This window comes from Oryx dammah, unplaced genomic scaffold (assembly GCF_014754425.2).
Source record: "Oryx dammah isolate SB20612 unplaced genomic scaffold, SCBI_Odam_1.1 HiC_scaffold_13, whole genome shotgun sequence".
Classification (NCBI taxonomy): Eukaryota; Metazoa; Chordata; class Mammalia; order Artiodactyla; family Bovidae; genus Oryx; species Oryx dammah.
In genome coordinates, this window is record NW_024070197.1 from 20,270,400 (window position 1) to 20,285,873 (window position 15,474).

At 39.9% G+C, this 15,474-nt stretch overlaps 1 protein-coding gene across 10 annotated transcripts in view; it reads right to left on the reverse strand.

Annotated features, from left to right (window-relative positions):
• Window positions 1–6,306: 6,306 nt before the first annotated feature.
• LSM14A (LSM14A mRNA processing body assembly factor) overlaps window positions 6,307–15,474 on the reverse strand; it is a 54,128-nt gene continuing 44,960 nt past the window's right edge. For 2 of the 10 annotated variants that reach the window (XR_005723297.1, XR_005723298.1), the window contains exons 9-12: window positions 14,269–14,500; window positions 10,250–10,286; window positions 9,218–9,274; window positions 6,307–8,239 (exon numbers count right to left, since the gene is read on the reverse strand). Coding sequence is in view for 7 of the 10 variants with exons in the window: in XM_040253131.1 (XP_040109065.1) it covers window positions 10,260–10,286; window positions 14,269–14,500 (259 nt within the window). In the remaining 3 variants the exon portion in view is untranslated. Of the gene's footprint in view, window positions 8,240–9,216; window positions 9,275–10,249; window positions 10,287–14,268; window positions 14,501–15,474 lie in introns of those variants that run through there. The other 8 variants (XM_040253136.1, XM_040253133.1, XM_040253137.1 and 5 more) reach the window with 6 other exon arrangements.

The following is a 15,474-nucleotide window of genomic DNA, read 5'->3' on the forward strand; positions in this document are numbered from 1 at the left end:
AGCAGGATCACAAAGGTGGTTTTCCCAGGGTGAGGCTTTTCTGGATGTGCTACCCCTGTGATTTCCCCAAATGTAGGAAAGTCCACTGAATAATTTGTGGTAGTATGTGTATGTGTTGGAGGGGAAGACAGGGAGTGGCAGGGAGAATAGAAAAAAAGCTAAAGTCGAACCCTGAGGAACACTATTGTTTCAAAATGGGGTGACTGTAGAATCAGAATTAGGCACACTGAGGAGCAGCAGCTAGAGGGGTGGAAAGAAAACCAGGTGAATATGGCAGCCAGGAAGAGAAGAGTATTTTCAGAAGAAAGAGGTGGACAGGATGGAATAGTTCTGCAAAGCAAGTAAGAGAGGAAAACTTTGAAAGCCTCACTGGAGATCATAAGTGACCTTACCAAGAACTGTTTTAGTGGGGCACCGGAGTGGAACAAGGTGGGTTAAGAAGTGAAAGGGAGATGAGGTGTCAGACAGTTAAGAGCTCTAAGTAGGAACTGGTAGGATGTAGGATTCAAGGATAATTTTCTTAACAAAGAATCTTGTAACATAATAAATTCTACATAGTTACTATATGTATACTTTGTTTTATTGTTTTGCAGATACTGCCTTTTCTACAAATTGAAAGTTCTGTGGCAACCCTGCACCTAGAAAATCTATCAGGGCCATTTTCCCAACTATTTTAAAAATAAAGGTAATGTACATTGTTTTTTAGGCACAATGCTATTACCGCATGTTTCATAGACAAAAATACAGTGTAAATATAACTATATATACTAGGAAAGAAAAATATTTGTCTCACTTTATTGTAACATTTGCTTTACTGGGGTGTCGATCTGAACCCACAATATCTTCATTATGCCTGTATATAGAATAGGACTTCCCTGGTGGCTCAGACCATCTACAATGCTCTGTCTACAATGCAGGAGACTGGGTTCGATCCCTGGGTTGGGAAGATCTGCTGGAGAAGGAAATGGCAATCCACTCCAGTACTATTGCCTGGAAAATCCCATGCACAGAGGAGCCTGGTAGGCTACAGTCCATGGGGTCGCAAAGAGTCGGACACGACTGAGCGACTTCACTTACTTATGCCATAGAATATGCTGGCATAATTATTAGATGTGTGGGAAGGATCCTTAAGGAAGAAGTTGAATATAGGCAGAGAGGTAACTCAGTAATGTTAAGTCTGGGAATGGGAATGGTGGGAGTTAGGGAGACAGAACATGAGCAGTTTTTTGATCCGTGGTCTTTTCTGTTTTTACAGGACAACCAGGATAAGGCTGGGTGCACGTGAGCTTAGCGTATAGTATGGTTTAAGTGCCTGAGGCAGTTTCCTTCCAGTGTCTTCTAGTTTTTTTGAAATGCATTAACAGGGCCATTTGCTGACTAGAGAGGTGATTGCAGAGTAGCAGTCTGTTTTACTGGCAGTGTTGAGGGCCCAGGAGAGAGCAGTCAGGTTTACAGTGGTACTAACACATTCACCTGTGATTCTCTTCCACAGGACACAACCCTCTCAGTGAATACTGACCATGTGGGCGGGTGGCTGTTTTCAGGGTTGAAGTTTCTCTAGGCAAGAACACAGAAAGTTCAGAAGAGCACAGGGGTTTAAGGTTTGTAAGCGAATGATGGTTCAAGGAGTCTAGGCTAGTTGGAAATGGGAAACGGGAAAGCAAAAGATGGAAGCAAGGTAGAAAGATTCCGGACCTGGAGGTCTGCACCAATCAAGCTGAAAGCAGTTACTGAGCAAAGGAGTGGTTAGGTCACTCTGTGTGTAATCATTATTTCTTGAGCAAGTCAGTTGGAAGAGCCAAGTGTGAGGTGTCTAAATCCATGATTCAGAGATGATGCAGTTGAGGCTGATGAACAAGGTCCAGGTGTGTGTACAGGTTTCAATGGGAGGAGATGAGAAGAAAAGGTCACAGGATAAGGAACAGGAACTAGGGTGTGGGGTGGCTCCACAAGGGTTAACACAGCAAGGCTGACTACTCTCCTTTATAAAGACGGCTTATAAATTCGGCCCTGGCTGACACCTGGAAACTTAGGATTGAGGAGGGTTTCCATCGTTCCCAACACGGATGAGTGGCTCAAGATGCCTAAACTGTTTGCACAATCAAGGTGGTTTACTTATGCTTTCGAGTCTTGGATTTTAGTGTGTGCCACACGGAAGGTGCCTACATAACCAGACCCCAGTTAAAACCCTGGGCCCTCAGTTGCTGAGGGGGTTTCCTTGATAAAAAAAAACATTCCATCCAGGTTGGAACAATTTGTTGCTTGGGGAATCAAGTATTGATACATCTTTTGTGACACCCTCTGAAAGCCTGAGCCTGGTTTACTCCAGACTTTGCCCACATAACTTTTCCTTTTCTTAATTTTGCGTTGCACCTTTTTAATTTTGCCTTTTCTTTAATTTTGCCCTAAGAATGACAGTCCTTGAGTATGATGATCCTGGGGACTCCCAACATAGATGGGTAAACCACACAGATGAATTCATTGGAAGGATGCAAGTGTAGAGGAAGAGAAAGACAGGAATAATTTTTTTTTTTTAAAAAAGACGGTAGTTATCAGGTAACCAGGAGAGTGAGAGGATCACATAAGCCTCAACAGAGTAAGTAGGGGTTTTACCAGGAAGGGAGGGAGGAAGGACACGGAGCCCACGTCCTGAATATTGGTTTGCAGGGCAAGGAATACTCTGGTGCTGCCACTGGGAAGGGTGGTGGGGTAGAGCAGTGTCCTTGCATCTGCTCTAATGGACATACCTATGTCTACATCTGCAGCACACCAGGGTTTCTGGTACTTTATTCTTAAGTTACAAACAGGAGGGTACTTGTGGAGCAGCACCATAGCTGGGCACTACTATCCTGCACAGCAGTCCAAGTTCTTAAGTGGTGTAAGTCAGTGTTCCTCTCATCCACTCCAACTTCAGCTTCTCTTGAGGAGGAAAACAACAGTGCCAGCATTATTTGAACATCCAAAAGCTAGAAATGACCCAAATATGGTATCAACAGTAGAATGGATAAAACCATTGCTTTGTAACACAATGGAATATTATATTGCAACGAAAATGAAGAGTGCACAGCCAAACACAACATGGATGAATCTCACAGATACAATGTTGAGCTAAGGACAAGAGTATATACTGTATAATTCCATTTTTATAAATAACAGGCACAAGCAAAAGCAATCTATGTTGTTAAAATTTAGGTTAGTGGTTACCCTTGAGGGGGTGGGAGCTACTGGAAGGGAGTTGTAATGCGCTTCTGGGTAGTGTTTACATAGGTAATTATGATGTGTACTTGTCTGTGTACATACCATCTTTAAAACAAAGCAGTGCTACTTAATACACTACGTTAAAAAAAATAAGTATCACAATAGTATGTATAATATGAATCTATTTTTGCTGAGAAGTACATGCCTGTACAGAACAATGCCACCTGGAATATATAGCCGAATAGTGTTATCAATGGTCAGCACTGAATGGTGGAACTGTCGATTTTCTTTCTTCTTTTATCTTTTTATAAACCATCTTCCATACGCCCCACAGCCTTTTTACAATGTATTACTTTTACAAAAATGAAACTACACCTCATTCCTTTGTAGACTGCAATCTGCAAAGCTCCAATACCATTTGGGGACAAAGAAATGCTATTAACTTAAATACTGGGGAACGAAGTAAGGGATAACTGCCACCCAACTAACCCATTAAAAATTTTTTTCAAAACAATTTCAGCACAAGCAAAATCCTGGACTGCAATGCAGGGATTTGCATTCTCATCAACAATCCTATGTAGGGCTAGCTCCGGAGGATTATCAGGATTAAATGAGAACCAGGATTACAGAAGCACACTCCAGACATCCAGTAAACATGTTCCTGTCTTCTGTCTTGCAATGACTGTAAAACATTCATTGGAATTCATTTCAATCTCGCCTGGGCCCAGGCTTCTCCCACTTCTCAAGCTGGAATTCTCTCCTCTGCCCTTCCACTCCCAAACTGCTCTTCAAGTCTGGAGGCGAACGCAAGACTTTCTGGGTCATGAGCTCCTTGCTGGCCGCTCTCAGTTGTTTCTGTGTGCCTAGACTATGAGTCACTCTAAGAAATCCTTATGACTGAACTGAAATGTGCTTTGGCCTCACAGGGCTGCTTTCTTTACAAACCACAATATGCACACCAGTGTGTTCAGGTTGATTTTGATATGTTTATGAGCTAAGCCTGAAAACATTTTCATCAGTCAGCCAAATCTGTTAAATATGAACCAAGCTGGAATTTAAAGAACACCCATATCACTGGCTCATAGTTCAGCACCATCATGGAGAATAGAACCACATTAGATTCATAGTCTCACTGCATGCTCTTGGGGTCAGATTTATGTCTCAAAACCCACAAACTTGCTTTTACCAACCTTGGCCCTGAAAAACAGGATACAAACCTCTGCATCACTCCTCCTCAGGAGGCTGGGAAGCCCCAAGAGCAGGGCCTGGGTCCTCCATCTGTAGCTTCCCAGTGTACACAGGAGCTGACCGACTGGTGGCTGCTGGTCTCTGAGACTGCCACTCAGAGGTACACTCTCCTTTGGGTCTCTTGCCTGACTAGCTCCTAGGCCAAGTTGTCCCAGTGTCTCTCCTGGGAAAAGCTAGGGCAGCCTGCTCTGTGCAAAGCCCCATTGGCACACCCAGATTCAGAGATGAATGGTGCTACTGTACTTCCCTAAGTTGGATTCTCATTGTATTAATACCTGTCATCTTCTAAAATCAGTCAAAACAGGTAAATTTAAGCAAATTCGTGACATTTGAGCTCCTCTAAAAGTTCACTCACATTCATTACTCTATATTGTGACACTCTCCCCACTATCACGGTTTAAACCACCTTACAGTCTCCAAACTAACAGGGCAGGGAGATCCCGCAACACTGAATCCAGACACAATTAGATAGATGTGAGCTACAACCGCAGGGTTTTGCGCAAAGAGCAGCTTTTCTTTCAGTTGGACAATCCATGGAGACGGGGACGAAAGCCATGTAAAACTGACACACAGGAACACCACCACACACTCATTTCCTACATGCTGGGAACTGAGCCTCAGTACTCAAAGCAGCCGAACAATGGAGGAAACAAGTCTCCATCTTTCTGTTTCCCCCTAGATTCTGTCCTGCAGACATGCACCCCCTCTACCACTTACTTCTTTCCCACTCTTCAGGATGGAGCCACAATTTAGATATACTGAATCTGGAACGATAGAGAAATGATTTAAACAACTAGTTCTATGTGGAAACCTCACCAAGGCCCCTAACATGGAGGGGGCTAGATGAGCCAGCTGCGATGTTTTAAAATTGGCTTTCTAAACCTGGCTCATCAGAAGTACTGTGGGATTTAAGGTTGCCAGTTTTCACAGCAGAACTTTACAATCAAGACAAGCCAAGTGTGGGGCATGGGAATTTGTACTTTAAGAAATGCTCCTCAGCTGATTCTGGTAAGCCATTTATGAACAACTGATGGAGAACAGGATGAATTGGTAATTCCTATGTGATAATCAGTTTCCAACATGCCGACAGTATTCCTGGAAGTAAGGTTCTTTTCCTTTCACATACCATATAGATTCTTTAGTAAAGTTTTTTTTTTTTTTTTAATCTGGGGGCGGGGGGATTCCCCACTCAACTCCTTTCCCTGCAGAGGGACTTGTAGTAGTTCTCTAAAAGGGACACTGCTGCACTTTGGACTGGATAATTAAGGGGCACTGTCCAGCAGAGCACAGGACATTTACCATCCTGGCCCTTACTCTTTAAATGTCAGTGGTGTCTCAAATCATTCAAATCATTGTGATAACTAGAACATCTGCTTTCACATTTCTAAATGCTCCCCAATGTCAGATCACCCCTGATTAAGAGCCAGTGAGCTGAATGAACATTCCTGACCTCTCTTGCTAGCCCTCACATCAAGTTGTGCTTTTGGAAGGAGAAATGATCTCTCCAAAGACAAGTTTGGAGGAATCCCCCCCCCCCCCCCGCCTTTTCTCTTTTGCACCTGCCTATCTGTAGAGCATGCATTCTAGCCTGAGGTTGCCAGTTTGGCCTGTATCTGGCTGGCTTAATCTCCTCATGTCATGGATTGTAACTAAGAAGCTGGCTGCATGCTAGGAGGGGGGAGAAAGGGTTTCTAGCTTTACCTAAACACCTACAACAATATATAAATCCTAGGAAAAGAGAAATTAATTTTGCTAATTTTAAGGAATATAAACCCTTACATATTAAAGAGGCCTTGTACTGTATTTCTTTCTATTGTAAGGAGAATATTAGTGTTTAAAGAGAAAGAACTTTGACGAACATTTTTTATTGAATAATTTTATTCTGTCTCAGAATAAAAATCTGCTTTAATATTGTAAGGTGCACTGCAGGTATGTCATGCTGCCAGTTATTATTGGGGTACCAAATGCCCTAGTCAATGACCCAGAGGGCTTGGAAAAATGCATGAATTCATACTTTCAGAGCATGTAGAATTGGTATTTACAGTTTTTCTTTTTTCTTCAAAGTAGCCCAGGATATCTCCAACAGTCTACACAGGTATTGTCATAGCACTTGATGTTCCGAATGTCTCAGAAATGTGTTCAATATCATGATTTGTGGGTCCTCCAAAAGATTTTGTCATTAACATGCAAGCAAACAGTATTAAACAATATCATCTAAGCTATGGCTGCCACATACTGGACCTCAATACTGAAACTGAATTACAAAACATTTTCTTGTAGAGCCATACAAAAGATATAAAATTAAAATTAAAAATATCAACCACCTTTAAATATTTCAATTCTCCTACAGTGCAGTTTTTTGTACCTTTACCACTACTGATTATTTTAAGGAGAAAGTTAACAAAAATCAAAATAGATAAAAATGTTTTAATCTTTGGATCCCTTTATTCCATGGCCTTCATAAAAACACGAAAGTGGCCAGATTTCCTCCCCGCCAACCACTATAGCTTAAAATAGCAAAAAGATTCACTAATAATTTATCATTAGCAAAGAACTCTTATACTGAGTCATCTGTGGGTCACAGGCCTAAGGACCAGTGTTATGGTATTTCATAGGTTGCCAAAATAATTTCTAACACTCTGAATCCTCTTGAAATATAATGGAATGAGTCAAGGTATCACAACAAAATTCCAGGCATATCAGGAAGAACAGGTTAATTGACACCTAGTTTTATTGTCTTAAAAAAGGGGGGATACTTATTTGAAAATACAGCTAATACATTCTTATCTATGATTATTTACACTTGTATACTGAAAATATCTATTATTTGGATAAATCCTGTGATATGCCATTTGCTACAAAATAAAGTTCTTACAACAAGCATGAGTAATTTATCCTTTTTAGATAATGAATGTATCAAATCATTTATGTTCCAAACATTAAAAAAAAAAAAATCAAATCAACAATCTTAAGCCTGAAAAGCTACGAAAAAAAGACCCACCCACAGTTCTTCTCAACACATCAACTTCTGCAAGGACACAGTATGTTTGCTGACTTTAAAATGTTTATTCTTTAAAAAATTAGTTGCTTTTTATACAGCTATACAAAGTTCTTAATGTTTCTTTGGCAATGGAATATAATGGAATTTTACAACTATATAAAAAAGTTACCTTTGCCTAAGAAACAGTATTTACTGTGTGTACATAGTTGACTGACAAAATTCTCTACCATCCAGCACCCTAATTAATTGACGAAATAAGCTATCTCAAAAGGGATATTACAGGATTTCCAAAAAAGAAAGAAAGAAAAAAGGAAAGAAAAGATAAAGACAGACAGACAGACACACACACACACATACACACACACACACCCTTCTGTGGCTCAAAACACAGTATCACGGCCCTATCTGCAGGTAACTTGCAGGAATTGCCAAATACAATTTAGTGATAAGAAAAATCCTTTCAGTGATGAAAAAATACTTATAAGTTTCACTGGAGTACTGCTTTAGTTTAACTATACATAAGAAATTACTTAACCTTCTGCTATTCCAAATATAATTAATGCTCATTTTTTAAGATGAGCCTTCCCCCCCACCCCCAAAAGTAACTGCATTGTATCTGAAATTAAGCAGAAAAACAAACGAACAAAATCCCAGTGCTGGTGACAAATATACAGCAAAGTCACGTCTTCATTCTTCCAAAGACTGAGAGCAATTCTCAGGACCACGAAGAACTAGGAACCCATCTACTTCCAAAGACTTGTTTGTAGACTATGCAGCAACTTTGTTGTCTTTCTAAAAAGGAGAAAAAAAAAAAATTAGCTCATGTTTCAAACTATTGGGGTTTATTAATAAGTATTTCTAATTTGCTTAAGTATATTTTTCATTACCTTTAAATTCACCCTCCTCTTAACTTTCATATGTAAATTTGTTTCACTGATTTCCAGGAAACACTTTTTATACCTTACACACTCAGCAGTAGCTCATTATTGCTAACTGTATTTTCCAGTTAATAGAGGTTAAAGCAGTGGCAAGAAGGCTCCCCAAGTTAAAAGAGAGGTATGCCCTACTACCTTTGGTGCTGTCCTAATAATTTCAAAAAATAATTAAGCCTTGAACATAGTGATCAAACTCATCAAATACAACTGACAACATATACTGGAAGAAGATTAATAAAATCCCTAAGTCTCTGATATCTTTACTAAGCAATAAAATATCAGGTGGCAAAATAACATTTCTCTTCAAAGTTTCAGGCCAGGAGAAAGCAATGATTTGAAAAGTTCATTTTAAAAGGACAACTTTTATGAAAATATGAATATGAAATATTAAATATGATTAAAATAAATATCAAATATTATGATTTTAAATATGAAATCAAGTTATGAAAACCAGAGCACTGTTTGTGAATTAAAAAAAAACAAAACTAACCAGGGAGAAGCAAGCAATAAAAATCTCAAGGAGCCTCTAGTTTTCCAGTGAGATTAATTCTAAACCAAAGGCCTGTACACAGAGCCAAGTGAAGGGCTTCTCTTTTCCTCAGGAATAGCTGCTACCACGTGCCTGATTTTTACTGCCGATTCTTACTCTGACTGTTAGAAACACACTTTGTGAAAAACTTTATCTGCATATACAAAAATCATTTGTACAATGTTATTAAGTTAGAATACAAACAGCATGGCATTAGTTGATGCAGAAAGCAAGCTGCTGAAGATGATCCTGTTGTCCCCACCAAGGTCAAATTTCACATGCCCCCCCCCCCCTTTTTTTTTTTACCTTTCAGAAAGCTGTATGATCAATCCAGACCTTTTAGGGTTGAAATGCTGTGGTCTTCTGAAAGGTAAAAAAAAAAAAAAAAAAAGAAAGAAAGAAAGAAAGAGAAGAAAAAAAAAAAAGAGGAAGGGAGGAGGCAGAAGGAGGGGGAGACAGAGGAGCAGGAAGGAAAGGAGAAAATAAAAGGGGCAAGGGAGAGAAAAAGTACTATGCTGAGTCATTTCAGATACTTGTCTCTGTACCCTCTGTGAAGAACATAAGACTCAAGTGGAAGGCAACCTATCTCACCCACCATGGCAGCTCAACCTCCCTAGCAACAGCATATAAAATAATAGTGGGCTACTCTCTTATTATGCCCAGCCTCATCTTCCACTCCCAAAGAATAAAGAAAAGAAAAAGCACTACAGGACCAAACTCACCATAAGTTTATGTTTCTAACACTATCCTTAAGGAAAACTCAGAAGTCAAGGAGTGAATTTTGGCTTGCTTAGCTTGTATTTAGATCAAGGAAGTTAACTCCTCTGCGTTCCTGGCTTCCTAACTATCTACTGGGAGGAGGGTGGGAGAGAGGTTCTAGTTTGACTGATATTTCTGGAATCCTTAAAAAAACAAAAAACCTATGATTCCATCTTTACCCATGTTTGCATTAAACAACCAGACCTACTTATAATGTTTATGTCAGTGAAGCATAAAGAGAAAAGCTAACCCATTACATGAAGGCTGCTGCAAATGTCATTGCACTTCATCTCTGAGAAGTACTAGACATTTCAGAACAAGTTTAATCCTTTGAAGATAAATCTCCTTTATGTAATACTGGTCTCTCACTATTTCCACTTTTAAAGGTGCCAGATGGTATGATTTGGAATGAATACGCTACTGCGAAGGTCTAGGATCTAGTGGTAGACAGAAGAAGGATCATTTAACTCTGGAACAAACAATCAATGGGAACCCACACTGATGGACCTTCAGCCTCACTGAAGGCTGGTGTAACTTATTCCTAATCAAGGAATCACGCTAATCACGCTAAGTACTTACTTCAAGCTCACTATGGCTCCACGCTGGCATAAGTGTTCTGGTGGAAAGAAAAGTAAAATACATATTCACTAATGCCAAGAGGTCCCATCTAGTTGGTGATGCTGAACAAAACAAAACACCTGAAACAGGGAATATAGGTATACATAAAATGTGTGGTGATGAAAGCAGATGCCACAGGAGGTCAGAAAAGAAAGAAATCAGAGGTGGAGGGAAGAGAAATTTCTAGGGAGACAGCAAACCTTGGGCAAGCCTGAAAAGAAACCCCTGACTTTCAGCTATGTCTGTCTTTCCACTGGAATATAATATTAAGAAGGCTCCAAGTGTTTTGCTACCACCAATGTCTAGCACAGAGTTTGGCATATACTAGAAATTCAAAATATTTGGTCAATGAATGAAGTTTAGTTGTAATCAAGCAACTGTTTAAGAGATGATCAAGGTTCAACCTATTTGAATTAGATAGTTTAAAGGGTAATAAGAAATGGGGCTGGATATAGCAAGTGGGACTCTCATAGGGTAAAAAGAGGAAGCTGTGCAATGTCATGTTAGAACCTTCTAATTATCAGCCTAAGGTCCACTCAGGTTTCACTCCTTGAAACATCCAAGCAGAGGTTGAACTATCCGTCACGGATATCCTAGTATGGATAAAGACAAATGCAGGACTTCCCTGGTGGTCCAGTGGTTAAGAATATGTCTGCCAATGCAGAGGACAAGGGTCCAGTGCCTGTCTGGGAAGACCCCACATGCTGTGGGACAACTAAGCCTGTGAGCTGCAACTACTTAAGTCCAGCTCTATAGTCTGGGTTCTGCAGCAGGAGAAACCACAGCGATGAGAAACCTGCATATCATAGCACCACAACTAGTGAGCAGCCCCCTGCTTGCCCCAACTGGAGAAGGCCCATGTGCAGCAACCAAGACCCAGCAGAGCCAAAAAAAAAAAAAAAAAGACTGATGCAGACAGCCCCTATAATGCATTCTAATTCTGCAATATATATGACAGAAGTTTTAACTAAAGCTCAAGAGAGCTCAACAGTGAGACTCGGCCTTAAAAAGAAGGTTGGCATCAGTAAACGGATATACCATGCACACAGTTGTTACTGTTCAGAAGTAATGGTCCAGTCTTAAAGATAACATGACAGCTATTTTTTTTTTCAAATATATGAAAAATCATCATGAAGAAGAGTATATATTGTGTGTGTAGAACTAAACTAATAGGTTGATGATAGAGGGAAAAAGATTTTCATTCAAATTCCATGCGTCTGTGAAATTCTAATAATTAAGAGCACCTTTGGGGTGGAATGGATGCTCTTAGAAACAGTAGTTAAGTTCCCAGTCCCTACAGGGGATACCAACAGAAGAGGCATTTGGGTTGGCCAGGAGGTCACATCTCTCAGATGTTTTCCAACTCTTGAGACTTTAATGGTCTTTAAAAAGTGTATCTGAAATAAATCTGTTCAACTCTTTACCCACAAATGTCAAAACTGAGGGCCTGATAGGTTTAACAACTTAAATCGATGCCATACTGGCAAAGATTACAAAAATTCTCATCAGGATCACGGTATGACTTAAATGTATTTTTTCTCAAACCATGGACTTCCCTGGTGGCTCAGACGGTAAAGCACCTTGCTTACAATGCAGGAGACCTGGGTTCGATCCCTGGGTCAGAAAGATCCTCTGGAGAAGCAAATGGCAATCCACTCCAGTACTCTTGCCTGGAAAATCCCATGGACAGAGGAACATGGTGGGCTACAGTCCACTGGGTCGCAAAGAGTCAGACACAACTGAGCGACTTCACTTTCACTTTTCTTAAACCAAGCTGACTCAATGTGGTCTTCGACAAGGAGTTGCCATAGGTTCTTCAACAGGTAGCTGATATGCTTCAAGTGAGGTAAAGACAGACTGAAGGTCTGAAGAGCAATCAGTGGGTCACTACGGTAACTGGCAGAAATATCTCTAAGGAATGAATATGGTGACGTGGACATGGATACTCCACCACCAGGGTGACCAAAAGAACACCAAACGGATATGATGGGAAAGTGAGAAGATGATGAGGTCATTCTGAGGAAGGTTAAGTTTAAGCTGATCACAGGACAATGCAAGTAAACACAGAAATATGTAGGTCAAGGTCCAAGGTCCAAGTTGAAAACCTGATTAGAAGCTATGAATAGATCAGCTCAGAGAGGGGAGGGGGAAATCTCTGCAGGAGAGGAGAGAGGGAGGAAGACAGACAGACAGAGATCAAGCCTACACAGGAGTACAAACACGAACACGACAGAGCAAACTGAACACTGCAGGCGGAAGGAATGGGTAAAAAGGTTGTGAGACAGGAGTAAGCGTGGCCTTAAACAAGAACAAGGTCTGTGTATCTGGAGCGGAATGGATGACAGAAACTGCTTGCAGTCCCACTAGCAACAAGATCTAGTGAAAGTACTAGACTTCTGACCTGGAGAAGCAAGCAGATCATGAAGTACCTTACAGGCTGTGGTGAGGAACACACTTGATTTTTATAATGAGAAAAATATCAAAAGTATTTATGGAAGAAAAAAAAACCCAGGAAGAAGATTCCAGGTTGGGTGAGTAGTTATCAGTGTCAAATATTGCAGAGTCATGAAGGGCAAATATTTGCGAAGAAGCTATTGAATTCGGTAAGCAAAAGGTCACTGGCAACCTCAAGAGGAGGAACAGTGGCAAGTAAGAAGCGTTCCATGGTTCCTAAGACACAGTCTCCAAGTTGGAATAGCTATTTTGGAAGTCAAAAGTCCTGCGGATGTATCAGGCTGTGTCTACCATGGCTGGATATCCTAACCTAATGATCTGAGGCTAATTTTCAGCAGTCTTGGCTGTGATGACACAGTATCAAAGGCATTAAAAATAACAGAACAGATCCAAAGGCCACAATTAATGATACTTCAACAGGGATCTCAACAATGACCAGTTTTAAATATAGAAGAGTGAAATTCCTGATAGTGGATCTTTAGGTTTCTAGCTGCTTTCTGTAATTCCTAATAGACTTCTTTATGATGGGATTTTGATCCTTTCTTTGATTATATACTTTCCTTTCCATTATTCCTAAAGTCAATAACTAGGATAGTAACACTGACTTAGACTCCTTTAAATACATTATACATATATTTTTTTATACAAAGTCCTACTGTATAGCACAGGAAACTATATTCAACATTCTATAATAAACCATAATAGAAAAGAATATGAAAAAGACTATGTACATGTGTGTGTGTGTATAACTGAATGACTTTGCTATACACCAGAAACTAACATTGTAAGTTGGAAATTGAAAGCAGCAGTTTCCATATGCCAATATGATATTTTTAAGACCATGGTAAAATAAAAAACCAGGGAAAATGTAGTTGCGTTTTCCACAAAACTAATTAAGATCATGGACTGAGGAACAAATGTACTAGGTTCAACATCCAGCATCATCACTTATTAGCTAACCTTGGGCGAGTTATTTAATATTTCTTTACCCATTTCCTCATTTGTACACACAAAATACGTTAGCTGTATTAAATGCACAGGTTTGCCTTCCATTCTGGAATATGTTCTTCCTAGATTCTTTTGGTATTAAAGCATACTTTGTAACATGAAATAAAGGTGATATAATATGGTCCTTTTTTGTATTGTGTAATATCTTTTAGTGATTCCCTGTGCCTCCAGCAACAAAACTTTTTAAGAAAAAGAAATTAAGTCAGTCTCTAGTAGTTTTTTGGAAGAAATTTTACCAGTCCATGAAATCTGAAACAATGGTTCTATAACAGAAGATAAAAATATATTTCTCTCACTTCCTCCAATTGTAAAAAAAATAGTTTAAAAAATCCATTAGCGAAGAAGTTACTGCTCCTTAAAATTATATAAATATCATAATCAAGTATATCCTCCACTGAAAAGTCAAATGGAAGTTACACAGATGTCCTAGAAATACTCACTCCCAACAGATAAAAATTTAAAACATTTTGAGTTTCATACAACTGTAAGCCAACCCCAGAGCAAGTAATAACACTTACCCTATACTCAAAATCTGCAAACTCCCTGCCCCCACGACCTCCTCTGAATCCACCACGAAATCCTCGAGGAGTGGTAAAGGCACTGCCTCGGCCACTGCTGCGCCCTCGGCCACCACGGAAACCAAGACCCCCTCTGCCTCTGTACCCTCCACGGCCACGGTTTGGACGAAGCGGGATTCCAAATGTTTCTGCATTTAATCTTCTCTCTTCAGCCCAGGTTGGTCTCCGCTCTCTATTATGAGGACAAATAATCTTTAGTATATCAAGTTTGTTTTTTTTTTTTTGTAGTGTATCAACTTTTAAAGAACATTTGCCAGCAAGACTATGTAGCACTTAATTTCCAAACTGAGACTAAATAATTCCTAAGCATCAAAAAAATCACAAAAACAACCACCAAAAAAACCCCACAAAAGTACCTCATCTAAGTCATCACAAGCTGTCCATGGCAATATGTTCCTATTATATTCTGTTACACTTCATGTGAAAGTCTGACTGGTATTGTTTATTGCAAATGCAGCTGATGATACAAAGAAACTGAATAGCCTGAATAAATGGTATTGGCAGTTGACTCTACCCTCCAATCAGCCTCAAAGGAAGAAAGGGAAAGGAAACCCTGCCTCAGGATGGGAGGAGATAAAGGGTTGATTCCCAAGATCCTACTAGGCTCCTGGTCCAACCTCTGGACCTGATGCCTAAAGCTTCTGAATCGCTGCTGCTGGCCAACAGCCCAATCAGATTCAGCACCATCGCCATCCATGTTTAAACTGAAGCAGACAACCACCACTGGGTGGCACCAAAATGCAACAGAAGGACGGCCTGAGCCAGGCAGCAGAAACTGCAACTTTGTTATGCTGAGTCCTCTAATCAACCAGTTTTCTGGATTCATATTTATTGCAATAGAGCAGAGTTTTACTACATCAGCAAACTTCAACTGAACTACACTGTAGAGGGGTAAAGTAAAAGGTGTTTAGATGTTAGACGAATGCTTCTATTTTAATTACTAATTTTTGAATGTGAATGCATTCCCCCAAAAAAATATGTGATTATTTCTTCTTTTCCAAAAGTAATATCATTTAAAATTTTAGTATAAGTTATTTTCTTTTACCAAAACATTAAAAAATTGTAGTCATTAGATTTTTTGGGGGGGTTGCACCACACAGCAAGTGGAATCTTAGTTCTCCAACCAGGGATCAAATCCGTGCCCAT